We start from the raw sequence: 22800 nt of genomic DNA on the forward strand, positions 1-22800 counted from the left end.
TGTAGTTTTTAGTAGAGACGAAGTTTCACCATGTTGGCCAGGCTGGTCTTGAACTCCTGACCTCAGGTGATCTGCCTACCTTGGCCTCCCAAAGTGCTGGGATTAGAGGTGTGAGCTATCACGCCTGGCTAGCTTGTCAAATTTTATGAAAAAATATTTTATAATCTTAATTGGGATTGTATTAAATCATAGATTAATTTGTGGAAGGTTATCAACTTTAGAAATATTGAGTTTTCCCTCCAGGAACATAAATATTTCTGGCCTTTTTACATTCTCTGTAGTTTTTTATTTTGAAATACATCAAACATAAATATAAGAACAAAGTATAATATACACCTATGACCAACATCAAGCTTTATTAGATTTTATCGTTTTGCTATATGTGTCCTTCATATTTATGTTTTATTATCACTCTATTTTAATCATAAAACATTAAAGATAGAGAAGAGAACCCCCTATATGTGTTTTTAAGATTGATTTTCCCTCTCCTTCCCTTCTTGCCAGAGATACCATTGTCTTGAATGTGATCAAGAGAGATCTGTTTATGGAAAAGTGGGTATATTATCTGTCATGTTATAACTTACTAGGGTTGTTACATATACTAGAGATATGGTTGTGTTTTTATGTCTTTGGGGATGAGTATCCATGGATGGATTATATTGTACAGTTGAAGCCCTAATAGGCTAATAGGATGATTTTTTAAATGTCTGGAATTCTGTGATTTCTGCCTTTTGTGATTGTTTCATGTTTACTTGTGTATATACCTGATAACAAATTTAATGTATCCCATTTTTAAATGTTTTTCAAAATCAAATTTATTTTTCTACCTCCCTTGTACTTCAGGATCAATTCCTAACTGACTGTAGTTCCCTAAGAGGTCATTGTGTTCAGCTCATTTGTTAATGCATAGTGTCAGTTAGAGGATATAAAATGGTAAATGTTCTGCTGTTTTTAATGTGCAGTTATACGTGTCATTGTATTTCAGCCTTGTGCATAATAAATGACAGTTTCTTCTTTCCTCTTACTAGTGAAAACCTTTAAAATCATCTTATGTTTTCATGTTTTTCAGGTTCGTATTGGAGAATAAATATGTGTGGATAGTTTAAATTTTGTCAGCTTTAGCTCTTACTTGGTTCTCCCTTAATTTCTCAGGTACTAATATAAGTGATGAGGATTTTCTTTTGCTGGAGCTTTTGCACTGGTTTAAGGAAGAATTTTTTCACTGGGTGAATAACATTTTGTGCAGCAAATGTGGTGGACAGACTAGGTCTAGAGATAGATCTTTACTGCCCAATGATGATGAGCTGAAGTGGGGTGCAAAGAAAGTGGAAGATCATTACTGTGATGCCTGCCAGTTCAGCAATCGATTCCCAAGGTGGGTGCCCTGGACGGTAAAGTCAAAATAATCTCTAATGAAATAGTTAGAAGAGAGTTTTTACTAAATAAACTTTTTAATATTTAATTATCAGAAATATATTCCTCTAAAACACAGGTGAGCAAACTGTGGCTGGCAGGCTAAATCCAGCTGACATTCTGTTTTTGTAAGTAAGATTTTATTAGAACATAACCATGCTGATTCATTTGCTTATTGTCTGTTTTTATGCTGCAACAAGCAGAGTTGAATAATGGTGACAGAAATGATACGACCCACAAGTCTGAAATATTCACCATCTATCTTTTATAGGAAATTTGTTGACTCTTGTTCTAAAGTATAACTTGAGTATAATCATAACATGTTTAATACTATAAATCTTGTATTACTCTTTTAATTCCTAATTTTTAACTGTCTGATAACTAATAATACTGATAATAATGCTGAAGTATACTTTTACCTTCCATATTATCATCGGATGATTATTTTAAACACATAATTGTATTTACTCTCACAATAGTCAGCATTGTTATTATCAGTATTAATAGCAGAAGTTTGTTTTAGTTAGGTGCTTCCCCTGCCCAACCTAACCTACTCCTCATATCTCTAAATTTTAAACTGAGGACATTTTAAATTTTAAATTTATTTCCATTCTTCAATTTATAAGCCTGTTTTCAGATTTTCTGAATTGGCAATGCTTATAAAGTTTGGTTGTGTTATCAGTCAAGAGAAGATACCACGTTTTAAAAATATCTAATTTTTTTAGCTTAGGACATAGTTTCTAATTATGTGCTTGTTTTAACCTCTAGCTGTTCTCTATATGGGGAGGCTGAGGCAGGAGGATTGCCTGAACCTGGGAGGCAGAGGTTGTAGTGATCCAAGATTGTGCCACTGCGCTCCAGCCTGGGCGACAGAGTGAGAGTTTTTCTCAAAAAAAAAAACACACAAAAATTTAATTACCTAAGTTCTAAATTCATTTATTTAGTCTAAGAAATGCTTTGTTAAGCATTTGCTTAACAGACTTGTCATCACAGAACCCATTCATTTATGTCACTGTTTCCTTTCCTTCCAAAGCACGTGGCTGACCTCTCTGCTCAGCTGCAGCACTTTTCCTGCTCAGCTCTATCAGTTCAAAACCCATCTCAACACAAAATGCAAAATTTAGTGTTCTCGAATTGTCTGATAATTTTATAATTGGAGTAACTTCTGCAAAGAATGTTACAAATAGATCCCAAAAAACAACTTCCAAATTAGCAGGCACCTTTAAATACTTCAAAAGAGTAAAATTTTAATCAAAATGATTATTAGAAAGATAATATTTTAGGTAAAATTGAATTAAACTAAGCTAAAATTTTTGTTGAGTAATTGGTTAAAGTTGTTTACTTTTTAAATACAGTGAGCTAGTTATACCACTTTAGTGTTAATGCCTTAGGCAAATTTCCTAGAGAATTGCTTGTCCAAATCTTACATTATTCAAAACACAGATCAAATAAAAGCTTTCCTCCCCAGCCACTTTCTGACCTGTTGTATTGTTTGATCACATTCTGCCATATATTAAACACTAAATCTGACCTGTTGTATTGTTTGATCACATTCTGCCATATATTTAAATTATTTGTGTTCATTCCTTTCCTCAGTATTGTGAATACCTTGAAAGCAGTACTACTGTTTAATTATTTTTCACCAAATATTCTAACATTGTGCCTCATATGGTCTAGATTTCTAAATAAATATTTAAAAACAAATTAAAGGACAGGCGCAGTGGCTCACGCCTGTAATCTCAGCACTTTGGGAGGCTGAGGCAGGCAGATCACAAGGTCAGGAGATCGAGACTATCCTGGCTAACACGGTGAAACCCCGTCTGTACTAAAAATACAAACAAAATTAGCCAGACCTGGTGTCACGTGCCTGTAGTCCCAGCTACTCTGGAGGCTGAGGCAGGAGAATCGCTTGAACCCAGGAGGCGGAGGTTGCAGTGAGCTGAGATCGCGCTACTGCACTCCAGCCTGGGTGACAGAGCGAGACTCCATCTCAAAAAAAAAAAAAAAAAGAAAGAAACATTTATGTTTAGCATAGAGATAATGTAAATTCTCTTAAAAATCTTGATTTTGATAATAAATCAAAGTTTTTTTTTCTTTTTAAACCAGATATAATAACCCTGAGAAACTTTTGGAAACAAGATGTGGACGGTGTGGCGAGTGGGCCAATTGTTTTACACTGTGCTGCCGAGCTTTAGGGTTTGAAGCTCGCTATGTTTGGGATTACACAGGTACAGAATGTGGAATGAGCAGAGGGTACTAGGGCTTTGCAGGCTTACAGGTTTGGGTTTACATTCTGAGCCCATCATTCTCTGTTACTTTTTGGCCTTCTCAGTCTGCCGTGTAAAACAGTGATAATACCAACCTTCCAGGTTTTTTCGAAGGGATCACGAGAGTTTTATAAAACACCTAGCACTGTGCCTGGTGCTTTGCACTATAAATATTCCTTTTTTCCCCTTTATTTTATTTTTATTGATGCATAATAGATGTACATATTTGGAGGATACTTGTAATAATTTAATGCATTTATATAAATTGTACAGAGCAAATCAGTGTTACTGGGATACCTGTGATCTTAAATCTTTGTCTTTATGCTGGAAACATTTGAATTACTCTCTTCTAGCTATTATGAAATATGCAGTAGATTATTGTAAACACTCTATTGATCTATCAAACACTAGGTCTTATTTCTTTTATTAGCAATTTACCATGGCATTTATAGTGATGCTATTTATATATGGATAAAAACATGTAATAATGTGCCATAGAAATCTTCATTGCTATAGGGATTACTATAAAAAAATTAGTAAACTGTAAACTTAAAGCACAGTATACAAAAATAATAAAAGTCATGTGATATTTGTGTTGTCCCTATTTAGAAATGACTTGTGTGGTCTACATGTTAAAAAGTTGTTTTCCTTGTGTTTCCATTTTCTAAATAATTAAATGAAACCTTCCATTTAATAGTTAGTGTTCTCTTAAAATCAAATATAAAGTGTATATTGACCAGAGATTCTATTAGACTCCCTGCTGGTTCTGGGCCTTAAAGTCCAGAGAGAGAGAGACTGTAGTTTCAAAAGTGGCATTAACTCCTTCATGGTGGTAAACTCAGAATGATATTTTTTATGCTGCTGTTTAATATGTCTACCTTCTTAAGAGTTATAACGCACATTAAGCCTAAAACTGACCACGTTAAAGGAGATTGGAAAAACATTTTTAAGGATTTCAAAGAGACAGAAATTAATACAGGTATTCTAAAATTCCATGTGCCACAAAATGCACTTATTAACTGAAATTCAGAGTATTACGCATTACTTTATGATCCTTAGGAGTTTGTATATAGTTATTGGAAGTCATTCTGATTTCATTGTCTTTTTTCCATTGCTCTCTTTTATTTGAGTAGATCATGTCTGGACAGAAGTCTATTCTCCTTCTCAGCAGCGGTGGCTACACTGTGATGCATGTGAAGATGTCTGTGACAAGCCACTCCTCTATGAAATAGGATGGGGCAAGAAGCTTTCCTATGTCATAGCATTTTCAAAAGATGAGGTAGGGCATAAAAGAAAAAAACTTTTTTCCAAAAATAAAATATATTTTTTTCTTTTTTAACAGTTTTATGAACGTATAATTAACATACAATAACCCGCATATATTTAAATTGTACAGTTTGATAAGTTTTATTTGTATACACTGAAATCATCACTGCAAATCAGTATTCATTGTATGGATGTGCCATAGTTTACCATTTCACCTGTTGATGGCTATTTGGGTAGTTCCCAGTTTTTTTCACAATTTCAAATTAAGCTGCCATGAACATTCAGGCACACGAGTCTTTATATGGGCATATGCTGCCTTTTCTCTTTGCTTAATGCCTAGGAGTAGAATGGCTGCATTATATGGTAGATATACATATAACTTTTTAAGAAACCGCTAAACTGTTTTTCAACGTGATTGTGCCATTTTACATTTTCGCCAGCAGTATGTGAGAGTTTCCAGTTTCTCCATGTCCTTGCTAACATTTAGTATGATCTGACTTTTTAATTTTATCCCCTTTAATAGGTGTGTAGTGGCATTTCATTATGGTTTTTATTTGTACTTCCCTAATGACAAATAATATTGAGCATCTTTTTATGTGTTTGCTTACCATCCATATGTCCCCTTTGCTTATTTTTTTTAATTGGGTATTATGTTTTCTTACTGTTGGGTTTTGAGAGTTCTTTATGTATTCTTATATAAGTCCATTATCAGATATGTGCTTTGCAAAGGTTTTTCTCCCTATCTGTAGTTTGTCTTTTCATGCTCTTAATAACTTTTGAAGAGAAGAAACTGGTGTTCAGTTTACCAATTTGTTGTTTTATGGATTGTGCCTTTTGATGTTATATTTAAGAAATTTTGCCTAACCCTTGGTCACAATAATTTTCTCCTATATTTTGTTTTAGAAGTTTTGTATTTTCAGTTTTACACTTATGTCTGCGATCCATTTTGAGTTAATTTTTTTATATGATCCAAGGTATGAAGTTTTTTTTTACATATGGATAATGAATTGTTCTAGCAACATTTATTGAAAAGATTATTTTTTCTCCATTGAATTGTCTTTCCACTTGTATGAAAAATCAGTTCTATAATATAAATTTAATACAATAAAAATGGATAAAATTTTTATTTGTTGAATTTTGTGGATTCAGCTTTGCAGATAAATTTTAAAAGGTAATGGTCTGAAATTTTCACTTTTTTATCATAGCATTTCTGGTTAAACTTATCAACTGTTTAGGAATGAATAAGTGATGTATTCTCTTCAGTTTATTTTACAGGCTTTTAAGTTTTATTTTATTTTAATTTTTTGAGACAGAGTCTCACCCTGTTGCCCAGGCTGTAGTGCAGTTGCATGATCCCAGCTCACTGCAACCTCTGCCTCCCAGGTTCAAGCAATTCTCCTGCCTCAGCCTCCTGAGTAGCTGGGATTACAAGTGCATGCCACTACACCTGGCTAATATTTTTGGATTTTTTTTTTTTAGTAGAGACGGGTTTCACCATGTTGGCCAGGCTGGTCTCAAACTCCTGACCTCAGGTGATCTGCTCACCGCAGCCTCCCGAAGTGCTGAGATTACAGGCATGAGCCACTGCACCCAGCCCCATGGCTTTTAAATTGTAAACAAAGGATAGTATTCTAAAAATTGCATTTAAGGCTGGGCGTGGTGGCTCATGCCTGTAATCCCAGCACTTTGGGAGGCCAAGGTGGGTGGATCACCTGAGGTCAGGAGTTCGAGACCAGCCTGACCAACATGGTGAAACCTCGTCTGTGCTTAATACAAAAATTAGCCAGGCGTGATGGTGCATGCCTGTAGTCCCAGCTACTCGGGAGGCTGAGATACTAGAATCGCTTGACCCTGGGAAGTGAGACTGCAGTGAGCTGAGATCACGCCACTGCACTCTAGCCTGGACAACAGAGCGAGACTTCGTCTCCAAAAAAAAAAAAAAAATTGCATTTAAAAATTACATGCATTCTAGGTATTTAGTAAATAAAGGTTGATGGTTGTAATCTTGTTAAGTATTTGTGTTCTGTTGTTTCAGGTAGTTGATGTCACTTGGCGATATTCCTGTAAACATGAAGAGGTGATTGCCAGAAGAACTAAGGTTAAAGAAGCATTACTTCGAGAAACTATTAATGGGCTTAATAAGCAGGTATGGGGTGGCTATCTTTTTTGAAAGAAGAGTTGACATTTTTTATGTAATCAAGAATAGCCATTTATTAGCCTATTGAAATTCTTAAAGTAGTAGCATTGTTTTATAAGCAAGAATATTTTAATATGTTATTTTTGTTCATTGAAAATTTTGAGGACCATTTTAAATATTATGAGTTATTTTGGATTAAACTGTCTCATCTCAAAGTTGTATGAAACAAAATTTTGATATTGATAGTACCTGACAAAAAGTGTGTTGTCTTATTTATCAATATAACTGTGCCTTGGATATGACACAGACTCATATTTATGTAGTATGTGTGTACATACACAGACACACACACACACACACCCACGTCCATGTGAGGAAATATCTGAAGCAAGGCACAGGAAATTAACAATGACTACTTCTGAGGAGAGGAACTGGGGTTCCAAGATGAAAGGTTCAATTTTTATTTTATACCCGTTTGATAGTGTTAAAATTTTAACTCTATACATGTGGGTTTTTTCATAAATTAAAAAATAAGCAATGAGTTTTGCTGGAGCAGGCAGAACAGGGCAGAGCACATTAATCTAATCAGTGATTATGATTCCAGGTGAGGTTTCAGTCTATTTTGAATCTGCACTTACTCCTAATGTGTAGCCCTTCAGAGATCTCTACCTGAAAACCTGGAGTATTTGCTAGACCCCCTTGCAGTAGAAGACTCTGACCCTCAGTTTATTTTTACCCCAGCACTGTGATTCTGCTAAAAATTGTGCTTTGATTTCCAGCACTTTAGTCACTATTTTGTCCTTGGCTTCTCAGCCTCTTCTCATGCCACTTAATAATTGACAAATGACTAGAAGGGAAAACAGGTGCAGTATGTGCCCTTCACCTCAATTCTTTTCTTCTCTTGGAATCTTGACTTCTGAAGTTTTGGCTGCCTTTGCAGCTTTCTGTTGGATTCAAACAGGTGTTTATATGTGAGTGTTCTGTGTGTGTGTTTCCACTGCCTTTTCTAGCTTTTCTCAGCAAGACATTCTGACACAAGCCAGTCTATCAGAAGTTGCTACCTTCATTATAAATAAATCTAGGACAGTAGAGCTCATGGAGAGTTGGAAATAGGTGTTAAATGATTTCCCAACATAAAATTTATAAGATTATTTAAGTTTTCCACAGTGTCCTTTTTATTTTCTGAATAATATATGTTTGAAAATAAAATTCAATAGTTGTTTCAAGACCTCTTAAAATGCAAGTGTTTTAAGTATATTCTTGCTTAGAGACGGACCTATACATTCCCCTAATCTTAACAACTTTTTTAAAAAACATGAATTACAGAGGCAACTGTTTTTGTCAGAAAACAGAAGGAAAGAACTTCTCCAGAGGATAATTGTGGAGCTTGTTGAATTTATATCTCCCAAAACCCCTAAACCTGGAGAACTTGGGGGAAGAATATCTGGGTCAGTGGCTTGGAGAGTAGCCCGAGGTGAAATGGGTCTACAGGTATTTAATTCATTCTAGCATGATGATCCTTTTACTTTCCTGCTTCCTATACTATGCTCTTACTATACTATGCTCCAACTGCATTGACTATGACCTTTTAGTTAACTTGAGAGTAATTATTTTAAAATGCAAACATTTGAAGAGAACCAGTAATTGATTTACATAGCATAATCATGTGTAAGAGTTAGCAAAGCATTTTTAAAATGGGACTGAAAATTTTTTTTACTTTATGTAAATTTTTAGTGCAGTATAACTTTTACTGAAGAATATACAAGAAAATGCACAAATTATAAATGTACAGCTTAATGAATGTTTACAAATTTAACACCCATGTAATCGCCAACCAGAATAAGAAATAGATCGCTGGAACCGTAGAAGCAAGCGTGAGTTTCTTTGCCCACTGCCTTACACCCTTGAAAGTAATCATTATTCTGGCTTCTAACATCATATATTAGTTTTGCCTGTTGTTGTGCTTTATATAAATGGAATCATATAGCACATACTGTTTTGTATATAGCTTCTTTGTGCAACTTTGTGTCAGTGAGATACATGTTGGGACATGTATGGTATGTTTATTCTCATTGCTGTGTAATTCATTGTATGAATGTAATTTTTCACTGTTGATGGCTATTTGGGTTATTTCTAGTTTTGGCTGATATAAATGGTGCTGCTCTGAACATTTATATTCGTGTTTTCAGTGAATATGTTTAGGCATTTTGTTGGATGTATACCTAGGAGTAGAATTGCTAGGTAATAGAGTATGAGTATATTCAGCTTTAGTAGATATTGCCAAACAATTTTTCAAAATGGTTATGCCAGCTTATACTCTCACCAGCAGTATATGAAATTTTTCGACATCTTTGTGTACACTTGGTATTGTCTACCTTTTTCATTTTAGCAGTTCTGGTGGCATATAGTAGTATCGTGATTTTAATTTGCATTTTGGTGATGACTAATTATGTTGAATGCCTTTTCTTTAAACTTTTGGATATCCTCATTCTCTTTTGTGAAGTGCTTATTTAGGTCTTTTAAAATGAGATTCTTTTTTTTTTTTTTTTTTTTTTTTTTTGAGGGAGTCTCGCTCTGTTGCCCAGGCTAGAGTGCAGTGGTGCAATCTCGGCTCACTGCAAGCTCCGTCTCCCGGGTTCACGCCATTCTCCTGCCTCAGCCTCTCCGAGTAGCTGGGACTACAGGTGCCCGCCACCACGCCCGGCTAATTTTTTGTATTTTTAGTAGAGACGGGGTTTCACCATGGTCTCGATCTCCTGACCTCGTGATCCACCCGCCTCGGCCTCCCAAAGTGCTGGGATTACAAGCGTGAGCCACCGCGCCCAGCCTAAAATGAGATTCTAATGCACTTAAAAGAATGCTGTTTTACTTTTTTCCTTTCCAGATGAAAACTTTATGGAGTGGGGAAAATACAGAATTTGGGGAATTCAGCTGATGAAAGTGTTTATTTCTTGGTATATGCTTGCATATATCTGATATTGGCTAGAAATTGTTGGTGGCATGATTACTGTTACATTAAAACTTATTTTAAGATATCACATGATAACCTTCCAAAATTAAATAACACTGGAAATATAATTTTCATAGGTAGGTCCTAAAGTTAAGGGACTAGATAAAAATCAGTGTGCTAGACTTTGTAACGGGTATTAGGACAGTATAATAGACTGTCCTTTGCCCTTAGGGAGCTAAAGTTGAGTCACTGGAGAGCATTTAATATAAATGTTTAGGAAATTTGCAATGAAAAATGCTTGAAAGAAAAATAACTCTTCACAATATCAATATCAAGCATTTCCAAACAAATTAAAATTTTATTTGTCTACTTTTTCTAAATTTGCCATTGTTGCAGCTTATTTCTCTAGTAACAGAATATGTTTTAAAGGAGTGAATTATCACTAATAAATTTTATGTTTGCTTTTTAATTTATCCCATCGTCTGTATCAGGCAGTTAAAAGTGTTGGTTCAGCCATAGGATTGCAAGATCCAAATTCAACAAATAATTCAAATCACTGCCAGTGCAGTGTGTTACAAGTATAAATCTAAATACAGCCAGTTAAAAAGAGCTAATTTAATTCACAGCTGTATTCAATTTAAAACATGGATATTATTTAGGTCTTCATTTCTTTTTATGCATGGGTGTGCTACCTCTTGCATGGCATGGAAGTTGATTAACTTTAAAAATATGAATTGGGTTGCATACCACATTGTTTTCCCTTTTGAAATTTTTTTTTAAGTTTCTTAATTGCTGGAGACCATTTTAGGGCCATGGATTTAAAAAGAAATCATTTTTTCCTTTAGAAATGGATGTTTGTTTTAAAAGTAAATAGAAAAACATTAATCCTAAATACTTTTGGAATTAACCTCGCAATCAATTGGAAACAGAAGGAACATTGGTGCTATCATTTCCAGAAAGAAAAGTTTTATTTTAATCTTAGAATTAAAATATTTTATAAAATATTAATGCTATTTTGGACTAGAATGCAAAGATTGCCTGGGATTTTAAGGTTAAAATACGAGCTTTTGTAATAATTTTACACATGCAGAAGACTATTTCGTGCTATACCTCTCAGCTGCTCTCCTAGCTTACAGAATTAGGAAAGGACAGTAAGGAAATGGTTGAGGACTGAGGATGAGAAAGAATCAAGTATATGGAGAGTAGAAAGAAAAGCATCCTAGACAAAGGAAGCAGCATGTGTCAAAGCCGTGAGGCAAAATGAGCTGGACCTTTTTGAGGAACTAAAGGAAAAGTAATGTGATGTGAGTATAGAAATGAAAAGGAAGAGTAACAGGAGATCTGGTTGGAGAAGCAAACAAGGTGAACCATCACATAAGGTCCTGGTAGCCTTGGTAAAGAGCTTGGAGTTTAAGTCACTGAAGTGAGTTAAGCAGGAAAGTGACATATCCTAGTTTACATTTTTTCAAAAACCATTTTCATTGCTATGTGGAGCATGGATAGGAGAGGTAAGAGTTGAAAGCTGGGAGTCAGCTTCAGGAGACAATTGTAGAAGTCCAAGTAGGGGATAGTGGTGGTGGTAGAAAACAATAAAAATGAATGAATTCATTGAATGCAAAATCACAAAAATATAAGTCAGAGCTCATACTTCTTGTTTTTGTCTCTAGTAATGTTTAGAGTTATAATAACATCATACTGATTATATTTAATTTATAAAACAATTTACAAATTTTCCAATGGCACCAATTTTTTCTTTTCAGTTTTGAAGGATTCTCTTTCCACTCTGCTTACTAATTTCTCTTTTTTCTTTTTTACATCTTTCATAATGTTGAAAAACTAATTCTGCTTTCTTTTTAAGAGAAAAGAAACCTTGTTTATTCCCTGTGAAAATGAGAAGATTTCTAAACAGCTCCACCTTTGTTATAATATTGTGAAAGATCGTTATGTTCGAGTTTCAAATAACAATCAAACCATTTCTGGATGGGAGAATGGTGTGTGGAAAATGGAATCTATATTCAGAAAAGTTGAAACAGACTGGCACATGGTAACTTAATGCATAAAACCGTAAAACTTTTGTCATTGTTTAAACAAATACAGATTGGCTTCATTTTTCAGTTGTGTAAAATATGAAAACTGATATATCAAACTTATTTTTAGTAATCCTATAACCTGGAAAAGAAAATTCTGTCCCCAATGTGTAATCAAAAGTCCACTAGAAATTCTTGCATTTATATCAAGAAAGTATCTGTTTTCATCAAAGAGGATGAATTTAGTTATTTCATAGGGAAAAATAAATATGATCAATCCATGTGACTGATTTTTGCATGGATGTATATACATATATATTCTATTTGATACTATATATATATATATATATATACACATATAGTATATGGTGAATTAATTCCTTCACAGATGTGTATTGATTGCCCATTAAATACAGGCTATTTAGGGAGTATAATAGATTTAGTTCAAAATTTCAGAAAGCTAAACATCTAACAGGCATTCACTTCAAAGAATGTGGATGGTTGAGCAGCAATATTGGTTATTCTCTATATCTTAAAAAAATAATTAAGTAGAGGTTAGGACTGTAGCAGTTCATTTATACCAAGTTGCATATTATTGTCACATGCTATCAGTAACAAATAAGAGACTTTGCTTTAAAACTGCCTGCTCCTTAGAAACACACCAAAATAAACTTAAAGCTATTCACATGACCTCAGGAGATCTGATCATATTATTGATAGATTTTCATAGGAATTAATTAACTTATAGGAAGCTTTTAAAGTTAATTTACCAAGATACTTGAGTGGGAAGTTGTTCACTTATAAAATATATTGGATAGATGAAAAAAGTGAGTCACATATAAACAGCTGCTAGTGTTTATGAGCATCTGTTATATGCTGTCACTGTACTAGGCATTAATCAAATTACCAGACATACAGAGATAAGGTCTTTGCTTTTCTCTTTTTCTTTTTTTTTTTTTTTTTTGAGACGGAGTCTCGCTCTGTCTCCTAGGCTGGAGCACAGTGGCGCGGTCTCGGCTCACTGCAAGCTCCGCCTCCCGGGTTCCCGCCATTCTCCTGCCTCAGCCTCTCCGAGTAGCTGGGACTACAGGTGCCCGCCACCACGCCCGGCTAATTTTTGTTTGTATTTTTAGTAGAGACGGGGTTTCACCGTGGTCTCGATCTGCTGACCTCGTGATCCGCCCGCCTCGGCCTCCCAAAGTGCTGGGATTACAAGCGTGAGCCACCGTGCCCGGCCTTTACTTTTCTCTTTTGCAATCGTAAGTTTTTATTCAAAAACTTATCTTGCTGCTTAAACATAGAAATACTCCATTTATATCACATTGTCTAATACTAAAAAAGTTGAGGTATTTTTGTATTAATAACTTAAAGGATTATTCTAAATTTTGGAATTTTCTTCTTTAGCTAAAGAAATGCATAAAAATAGAGATAAAATTTAAAATTTCAAGATATCTGTAATTAGTTGTACAGTTGATGAGAGAGGATGAACATCTTCTAGAAGACTATCCTTAGCCTAAGAATTTCTCTGAACAGAAAGCAAGGTAGAATAAAAGTGTTTTTTATCCAATGACTAGTCTATACTTGCTAAAATGGAGAAAAATCATGTGTTTCCTCCTAACCAGCAATGTTAGTAAAGTAGTAATGATGGGGAAAATAGCGATGTGTTACAGAAGATGTGATATGCCAAGAAACAGAACTACTGTATGGAGTATTTCTTCTTTGTTTTATACACTCATTTGTTCATCAGCAAACTTGTACTGTTGTGCCAGGCATTATTCTCAGCTACATGAACAAAAAGATGATTCCTGACCTCACGATCTAAAAGCAGAAGCCAAAGCATAAACTGCCGTCTTAACCATGATGCAGGGTGCTGTAATAAGGATATCAACACATTGCTATGGAAACAGCGAGGTGGAAGTAATTAGCTTTGGCTGTAGGAGTTGGGCAAAGCTCCACTGAGCAGACGACATTTGAGCTGGACGCTGAAGGTTGAGTAGGTGTTCATCACGCAAGGAAACAAACAAAAAAAAAGGCATGGAGTACGTGGCATGTTTCAAGATCTCCAAATAGAACATTTTAGCCAGAGAGGGGCTATAGTATGAGAAAGATTTAAATAATGTAAACGATAGACAAAGGCCATTAAATGGAAAACACACCCCTATTCAAGTAAAGCATATGCGTTAATATACTTTTATGAAGGGTACCATTTTTTTTTAAGTTGAATGAATTTCTTTCTAGCTACATATATTTAGTATCAAACGAAGAAAAATACTAGAATCTTTACTTGTAGAGAGTGATAACTCAGAAGTAACAATTGTCATTATAACTTGGGTATTCCATCTAAATCAGCATTTCTGGTTCTGTACTAGCACGCCCCCAATTAGGGATTTTCTAGCTCTGTTGAATAGTAAACCTATTTCTCACCACACTTTTTCTCAGTAATCTCCAACCAGGTATCATGGCAGATCACATGCAGCCTGCTTTCAGAGTTTTAGAATAGATTCTTTACCTCTCAAAGAGGTATCCTCCCAGGAGCACAAAGATTAAAATTTGCTATTTAGCAAATAACATTGTTCAATAATATCTGAATTGAAAAGAATATAAAACTAAATCAAGAAGACCAGTATGCTTTTTGGGAGGCAAGTGATAACACCTTGATAAAAGCAGTATTAATAGCTTTCTAACTAATCTCCATCTGTCCTAATCTTTTCAAAGCTGTGATCCATGCTATCACTAAAGAAACATTTACAAAAACTTAATCCTTAACTGAGTGCTCTTAGAGTAAGACATAGCTCCACGTCTTTTCCAAATCTGGTCCTTGCCTTCTTCTCTGGCTTTGCCTTGCACTGTGCTACCCCTTGCTCTCTGCATTGCAGATATATTGCCCCTTCTCCCTTCTTCACAGAACCTCCTATACTTCTCTTTTTTGATTAATTTATTCTTAACCTTACCACTTGGCCCAAGCCTTACTCCCTCAGGTCCCAGCAAACTGAATCCATTTCCCTCTTTATAGATTCATTGTACCATATACCTCTCTTTCATGACGTGTATTCAACAAATAGATATGAAAATAAATTATTTGTCTCTTTCTCTAATAATGTTTACATTAGATTGTAAACAATTCTCGAGGAGACTTTTTCTTTTTCTACTCACTTTTGTACTCTCAGTATTCATGTATCTGGCATAGTACCCGATACATAGTAAGTGTTTAGTAAAGATTGGTGAATGTAAAAATGTATGTGGCATAAATTCTGCATCACCCTAGGGCTATGTAGAATACTGTAAAAACTTCACTTTGTTGAGTGTCCTTTGGATGGTCTTAGAATACTTTTTGATTTTGATGACTTTTATCCTTCTCTTTGTCACTACAGTCATTTTAGCATTTTGGTGGGGTGGGGGGCGGGTGCATGGCATTATGTCAAGAATTCATTCAGCACTCAGCAAATACGCACATTGTCAAATACTGTGCTTGGCAGTCAGATGTAATGATGAATTAAGAGGCAAGCCTCAAGGTGCATATCAGCTGGTAAAGTGAAAGACGTGGGTCAACTGTTTGGATTAATGGGATTGGTTAGAAGAGTATGTGTTTATGATACTGAGAGAAAGAAGACAGAAACAAGAGCCACTATCACCCCGAATCTGCGTGAAAAAAAACCTCATACTCCCAAGTATTTTGTTTTGTTTTGTTCACTCTACAAGTATTTTGTTTTGTTTTTTTCTGTTCTCTCTACAACAATCAACTCAGACCTCTGACCAAATATGTGGAGGGGTGGGTTCCCCCAAATAAGCAAGCAAGCAATTCTGCAGCAGAACCAGCTGAGTGACCTCTAATGCAATCAATTCCAACATGATCTTCCTGGAGATAACATTAGATCCCAAATGTTGAGAACCTAGTCCCCAAGACTGTCCCCTCCCCACTTCAGATGCCAATCACAAGCTCTAGTTTGTTTTACCTGTGCTTCTGACCAACTGGCTATAAATCAGATTCCTATGACTCTGTCCTTGGAGTCAATTAATTTTGCTAGAGTGACTCATAGAACTCAGGTAAACATGTTTACTGGTTTATTATAAAGAATATTACAAAGGATGTAGATGAAGAGATGCACAGGGCAAGGTATAGGAAGGCACATGGAGCCCCTCTGCCCTCCCTGGGTGCGCCACCCTCCAGGAACCTCCATGTGATCAGCTCTCCAGAAGTTCTCCAAACCCTGTCCTCATAGGCCTTTTATGGAGTCTTCATTGGATTTTCATAACCATAAAAACAATGTAGAAATATGATTGGACAAAAAGGGTGTGATCTGATACTAACAGCCTGACAAAACCCAGCAAAGCCTGTCTGTTCAGATTCTTCTTGGTCTCTCTGTGCAGCATTTCTACCTCCAGGGTATGGAACAGGACATTTTCGGAAATAGGGGTTTTATGACCCACAATCAGACAAGGTAGGTCAGATAAGTTATTTATGGTCAGCTCCAAGAAAGCAAGTTGTGGGGAGATGAGAGTATATTTTGTTTCCATGGCCTGCCTTAGAAGTAATAAAGGCTACGGGAGTTATGAGCCAGGAACCATGAATGAAAATCTGGAGATACATATACACATATCATAATATCACAATGAGTCAGAGAAGGCCTTGCAGAAGAAGTAATATCTGAGTTGGCTTTTGGAGAGGAGGAAGAGGGAGAGTTTCTTAGTATGAGGACAGGATATGGAAGGGGAGGTTGTTTGGGGACATGAGAAATAGTGTCTTCCAAAGCACTGAGGTGAGAGACATCTGGTATATTCAGGAAAGAGTGAGAAGTAGAGAATATGGAGGAGAATAGTGAGAAATGAGACTAGAGAGGTAAATAATTGTCAGGTCCCAGATACTTTGATTACCTTGCAATTGTGTAATAGGAAACCATGAAAGTTTCCTATTACAAATGGAATAAATTGGTAGTATACATGGAAATCTTAAAAATTCTATCCAGATTCTACAAATGGAATAAATTGGAAATATACACAGAAATATTTAAATACAGTGGGAACTAGGAGTGGATTCATGTTTGATTTTCAAGTTAAAATGGAATAACCAAAAATAAGACTCATTGCAAGTACCAGTTTACCAGCAACAAGTTAAGATCCCTTGAAATACAACTGCTTTGCTGGGTATCTGTGGGAATGATGGACTTCAGGGTGCCTGCTGTATGGTGAACTTAATTTGAGTGAATTTTAGCAGCCTAAGTAGAACAATAATTTTAAGAGTGTATTAAAGAAGAGCTTTAAACAATATAGTACAAACTGAACCTCTAGGGAGCCATAGCAGCCTGACATGTGGTAATCAAAAAATCTTTGAGCAAAGATCTTCTGTAGAATATTAGTTACATAAAGCCAACATGCAAATTGTTCTCAGTCCTGAAAATAGTGGTCACAGCCACAACCTAAAGGACATGTTCTATTTTTATACATTGTGAATAGTATGGCTTATGCCTAAACCCTAGACACACAGGTCTTGTTCTCACCCAAAGGTTGTATATGCCCATATGTGCTTACAGACATCAACAAGGACCAAGGATGGGTCACTGGTGGGAGGAGGGGTTGGGTGGTATATATAGAATACAGGAGAAAACCTCCATGATTTCTGACTTTACTAGCACTCCTGCTAAAGTAGGATAGCAACACTCACCTTTTCAAGACCTACAAATTACAAAACCGAGCTTATAGAATGCACACAATAAATTTAAAAAAACTTTTTTAAAGCCAACAGGCAAAAATATGTCTATCAAATAACTCATGATGTTAGGAACAAACAACAGTTGTAAACAAAAATTTTTTTCTCTACACTAAACAAGTGAATATTTGGTTTTTTTTCCTTTTAAATAAATTATAGTTACTGATTGTGTTCGTATTATAACATAGACAGGACCAGAGTTGGAGGTTTTTTATAAATTCTGTTGTTTTAGTACATTTTAATTTACCAAACTGAGTATACATATTCTTGGTAACTTTCTACCACCTCTAAAAATGAGTCTTTGACAGAATATATTTTGCAAAAAAGATGATAGGAATTTTCTATATAAATAGGGTGTTTTATCTCCATATACTGTTTCTTTAACATAAGAGACCTTTTTTATTTTGCTCATAGTATGTTTGAATGTTGAAACGTTTAAGTATTAAATCATTAACTCTATCTTATTCTTTAGAGTCTTAAAAGCTGATGATGCCTTTAGGACTGAAAATTTTAAGGCTTTAATAAATGTTGTCAGGCATGTTCAACAGCTACTATAAACCTTCTCTTAAACAGTTAAAAGCACAGTTCTGACCCAGACCCACACAATATAATTAAGGCAGTTATTGGAGTAAGCTAGATTTGAAGTTAACCTAATTTCAGCCTATCATATTTTATACCCACACTTTTGAGGGACATTTGAATCTAGTGAGCTCTGAAAAGATACAAGATACAGAAATGCATATTGAGACATAAATTTGAGTATGTCTGTTAATATTTATGTCTTAAGATTACTCTCCTCAATTCTTTTAGTTCTTTTAATTCACCTTTCTTCCAGTAACCTCTCTGTTTGGCTCTTCTTTCCCAGATATCCCCCTTTGCTAGCCATTACTTTAAAGGAGCAATTAACCTGTGTGTAACCCAGATGCCTAATAGTTTAGGATGGGTGAAACTAATGACTCCCGGGGAACACCGGTGGAGTTCTGAGTCCCACGTCCTCCTTACAAATGGCTGTAAGAGGAGCATGCAGTAGGAATATATATGAACATCGGAGGATGTTATAGTGACGTTGTCCAAACTTGAGTGGAGCAATTGACAGTTCCACATCTAGGTTTGTCAACAACAAAGAACAGTTGGCTATACATACCTACTCTGAGTAGTTTAAGATCATTTTCTTTGGAGAGTGATTGTTCAGTTGTTATATAATCTCTAACTCACTGATTCTAAAAATTTTCAGATTAAATTAATGGGCATACCTGGAAGAAAAATAGCTATAGGTTGGTTGTCAAATAGATGGTGATGAGAATACTATCGGCGATTGATATTTTTACTTGATGAGTAAAGATCAGAATACAGAATAGTACGTGTAATAGGATATTCCATGGCAGATGTGTTTTATATGGTACTTTCAACTATTTGCCCCTGAGCTAGAGTATGAGTTAGATGTTTCTAAAAAGATCAAGTCTAACATGAATATATATATATATATATATTTGTATACAGATCTTAAATACTTAATATTTACTAAATGTTTTTATTTATTTATTTTTTTTAGACAGAGTCTCGCTCTGTCACCTGGGCTGGAGTGCAGTGGCACCATCTCGCTCACTGCAACCTCTGCCTCCCTTGTTCAAGCAATATTCATGTATCAGCCTCCTGAGTAGCTGGGATTACGGGTGTGCACTAACATGCCCGGCTAATTTTTGTATTTTTAGTAGAGATGGGGTTCCACCATGTTGGCTAGGCTGCTCTTGAACTCCTAACCTCAAGTGATCCAACTGCCTCAGCCTCCCAAAGTGCTGGGATTACCGGTGTGAGTGATCACGTCTGGCGCTAAATGCTTTTATGAATCCAGAAACTGTGCCCCCAGAGAGCTTATGATTTGATGAAGGTAGGTCAGAGTATGGGCAGTATAAAGGAGTATAGTATAAAAAAATTAAAAGGAGCATTGGCAATTCAAGGTGGGATGAAATTGTGGAAGATTTTCTTTTTTTTTTTTTTTTTTTTTGTTTGTTTGTTTGTTTGAGACGGAGTCTTGCTCTGTCGCCCAGGCTGGAGTGCAATGGCGCAATCTCGGCTCACTGCAAGCTCTGCCTCCTGGGTTCACACCATTCTCCTGCCTCAGCCTCCTGAGTAGCTGGGACTACAGGCCCCGCCACCAAGCCCGGCTAATATTTTGTATTTTTAGTAGAGACAGGGTTTCACTGTGTTAGGATGGTCTCGATGTCCTGACCTCGTGATCCACCTGCCTCGGCCTCCCAAAGTGCTAAGATTACAGGCCTGAGCCACTGCGCCCAGCCTAATTGTGGAGGATTTTTAAAGCTAATAGATTAGACTTAATGTAAGAACCAAGTACTTGCTGTATGTACATTTCAGACCAGGCAGATGACGTAAAGAGAGTGGGATTTTAAAACATTAATCTGATCAGAGCCAGGCATGGTAGCTCACACCTATAATCTCAGCAACTCAGGAGACTGAGGCAAGCGTTCCAGACCAGCCTGGGCAACATAATGAGACCCTGCCTCTAAAAACATTTTTTTAATTAGCCAGGCATGGTAGTTGGAGGCTGAGACAACAAGGTCATTTTAACCCAGGAGTTCAAGGCTGCAGTGAGCTATGATCACACCACTGCATTCCAGCCTGGGTGACAGAGTGAGACCCTGTGTCTAAAATAATACACTTGAAAATAAACATATGATCAGAGCAATTGGAATTGCACAACAGTAGTCAGTTGCATTAAGATGAGTGTAAAGTCCAAACTGTAGTAGTAAGTGCAGTATTAGTGAGGAAGGGGTTTCTTTCCAACAATTATTTCAAACAAATACATAGAATTTTGTGGGAATTCAGACGTAAGGGATGAATGACTGAAGAGTCAGTCTTAAGAGTTTGAGCATGGTTGAATAGAGTGACCTGTGAAAGACCAAGGCTGTGGATGTCAGTTTTCATGGCAATGTTTTGAGGAGTGTAGATAAAAGTATGAGAGGGGATGAGCTGGAAGCAGCCAGTAGGCTTAGATGCCTTAAATAGTATATATTTAATGTGCTAGAGGGCGTTGATGAAGGAACAGGGAGCATGCTATTTAGAGAAGTGAGCATGGATATCACCTTTTAAACCATTAGTTAGCAATTGCTCAGCTTTTTCTCGATTTAGAGGCTATAGCATACCACGTCACGCTAGGAAAGCGTATATGAAAATCCAGACTTAGAAAAGAAATAAAAATTAAGGAGTAGTTGCATTTAAAAGGATTCTTCATTTTAAAGAGTTGAACTTCTTAATATAAAAGTACATGATTTACCAAAATTTGGTTAGTATGCAGTCCTTTAGAATTGCACTTTTTGGGGACATCTGCATTCAAATAATACCTGTCTTCTAGGGTAAAAGATGCTATGGGAAAAATTGCCAAAAAAAATGTTAGCAGTAAGGACCTTTTCAACAGAGAAAAGTTAGTTTTTAAATAACCATTTGTACATACTACCCTATGACAGTAATATTCTTCACTAAGTTTGTTTTCTGTACTATTTCATTTTTTCTGACAGTTCCTTTCTCCCCATCCCTACTCCTTATAGGTATATTTGGCCCGAAAGGAAGGATCATCTTTTGCTTATATTTCCTGGAAATTTGAGTGTGGGTCAGTTGGCCTAAAAGTAGATAGCATTTCTATTAGAACAAGTAGTCAAACTTTTCAGACCGGAACAATAGAATGGAAATTGCGATCTGATACAGCACGAGTAGAACTGACAGGCGGTAAGCATTTGCCTGGAGAATTAGTCACGAAATATATATATACCACTCTGAAGACCAATTGTACTTATTTGAGATGTAGCTCTTTTTTGCACCTAAGAGTTATTGATACTATTTCAGTAAAAAAAAAAAAATTTTTTTAATAAAACGTGTGTGATCCCATTGTAACAGAAAGGCTGATGTTTTCTGTTGTGAAATACAAATGCAAGGAAAAAAATCATTTCTTTGTTTCAAAGGACGCATTTCTTCCATAAAGAATAATTTGTATTTATTTTTAAGGGTTTATTTTAACTTATACATCAGCCTATATAAAATACATTTCAAAACAATCTATGCCCTTTAAATTACCAAAAGCAAAATGTTAATTTTTTTTTTCCCCTCTAACAGATAACAATCTTCACTCCTATGCTGATTTTTCTGGTGCCACTGAAGTTATTTTGGAAGCAGAATTAAGCAGAGGAGATGGTGATGTCGCTTGGCAACACACTCAGCTGTTTAGACAAAGCTTAAATGACCATGAAGAAAGTTGTTTGGAGATAATTATAAAATTCAGTGACTTTTGAGAACCTGAACATTATAGAAAAGCTGGCAATAATCAAGGACTTACTAAAGTAGTCTGTTGGTTCAGTGCATGCTTAGTTGGCAGTTACCACCCCGTGCTAGCATATTTCTTTTGCTAGCTATCCATCATGTAACCCTCATGAAAATATCTTTGTACGTGGACTATAATAAAATATTGAATAAAAAACTTTCTTCCATATGTGACTATAATTTGGAGTAAAGTCTTGTTGACCCAATATGGGATTTTAATCTAAAAACTGTAAGTATAGTTTTAAAAGTTAAATAATGATAATCATGATTAAATGCGATTCATGATTATGGTAAAATCTTGGGCTTATGATAGTAATTTGACATTTTCTGATCAGCCATTCATTTCTTCAGAAGTGGTTGAATTAGAGTCTCCTAATATTTTTAATTTTTAATTAATGTGAAAGTACAGTATCAAGTTATATAATGCATGAAAATTTATATGATTATAAATATGCAGGCATTTAAGAAATAAAATGAATTATTTTGCCTTACATCTTTTTAGTGGTTATTTTGGCTAAATAAAAGTCTTTTTTCTAAACATTGAAAAATACTTGAATAGATATGAGTTATGAAAACATTTAACATTGACAACATAAACTAGGATACATTTTAAATTCCATAATATGTGGACATTTTGAAAATGCCTTAACCTTTGAGTTATATTTTTATCTACCTCATTGAATAAAATATTCTTGATTTTGAAACTA

At 35.4% G+C, this 22800-nt stretch overlaps 1 protein-coding gene across 4 annotated transcripts in view; it reads left to right on the forward strand.

Annotated features, from left to right (window-relative positions):
• Window positions 1-22584, forward strand: part of NGLY1 (N-glycanase 1) — a 67548-nt gene extending 44964 nt beyond the window's left edge. The window contains exons 5-12 of one of the 4 annotated variants that reach the window (XR_009214455.1): window positions 1153-1375; window positions 3520-3641; window positions 4814-4959; window positions 6982-7092; window positions 8410-8574; window positions 11892-12077; window positions 13194-13319; window positions 21328-21454. Coding sequence is in view for 3 of the 4 variants with exons in the window: in XM_032162268.2 (XP_032018159.1) it covers window positions 1153-1375; window positions 3520-3641; window positions 4814-4959; window positions 6982-7092; window positions 8410-8574; window positions 11892-12077; window positions 21328-21505; window positions 21890-22065 (1307 nt within the window). In the remaining variant the exon portion in view is untranslated. Of the gene's footprint in view, window positions 1-1152; window positions 1376-3519; window positions 3642-4813; window positions 4960-6981; window positions 7093-8409; window positions 8575-11891; window positions 12078-13193; window positions 13320-21327; window positions 21506-21889 lie in introns of those variants that run through there. The other 3 variants (XM_032162268.2, XM_032162270.2, XM_032162269.2) reach the window with 3 other exon arrangements.
• Window positions 22585-22800: the final 216 nt, after the last annotated feature.

Source organism: Hylobates moloch, unplaced genomic scaffold (assembly GCF_009828535.3).
Source record: "Hylobates moloch isolate HMO894 unplaced genomic scaffold, HMol_V3 SCAFFOLD_8, whole genome shotgun sequence".
Classification (NCBI taxonomy): Eukaryota; Metazoa; Chordata; class Mammalia; order Primates; family Hylobatidae; genus Hylobates; species Hylobates moloch.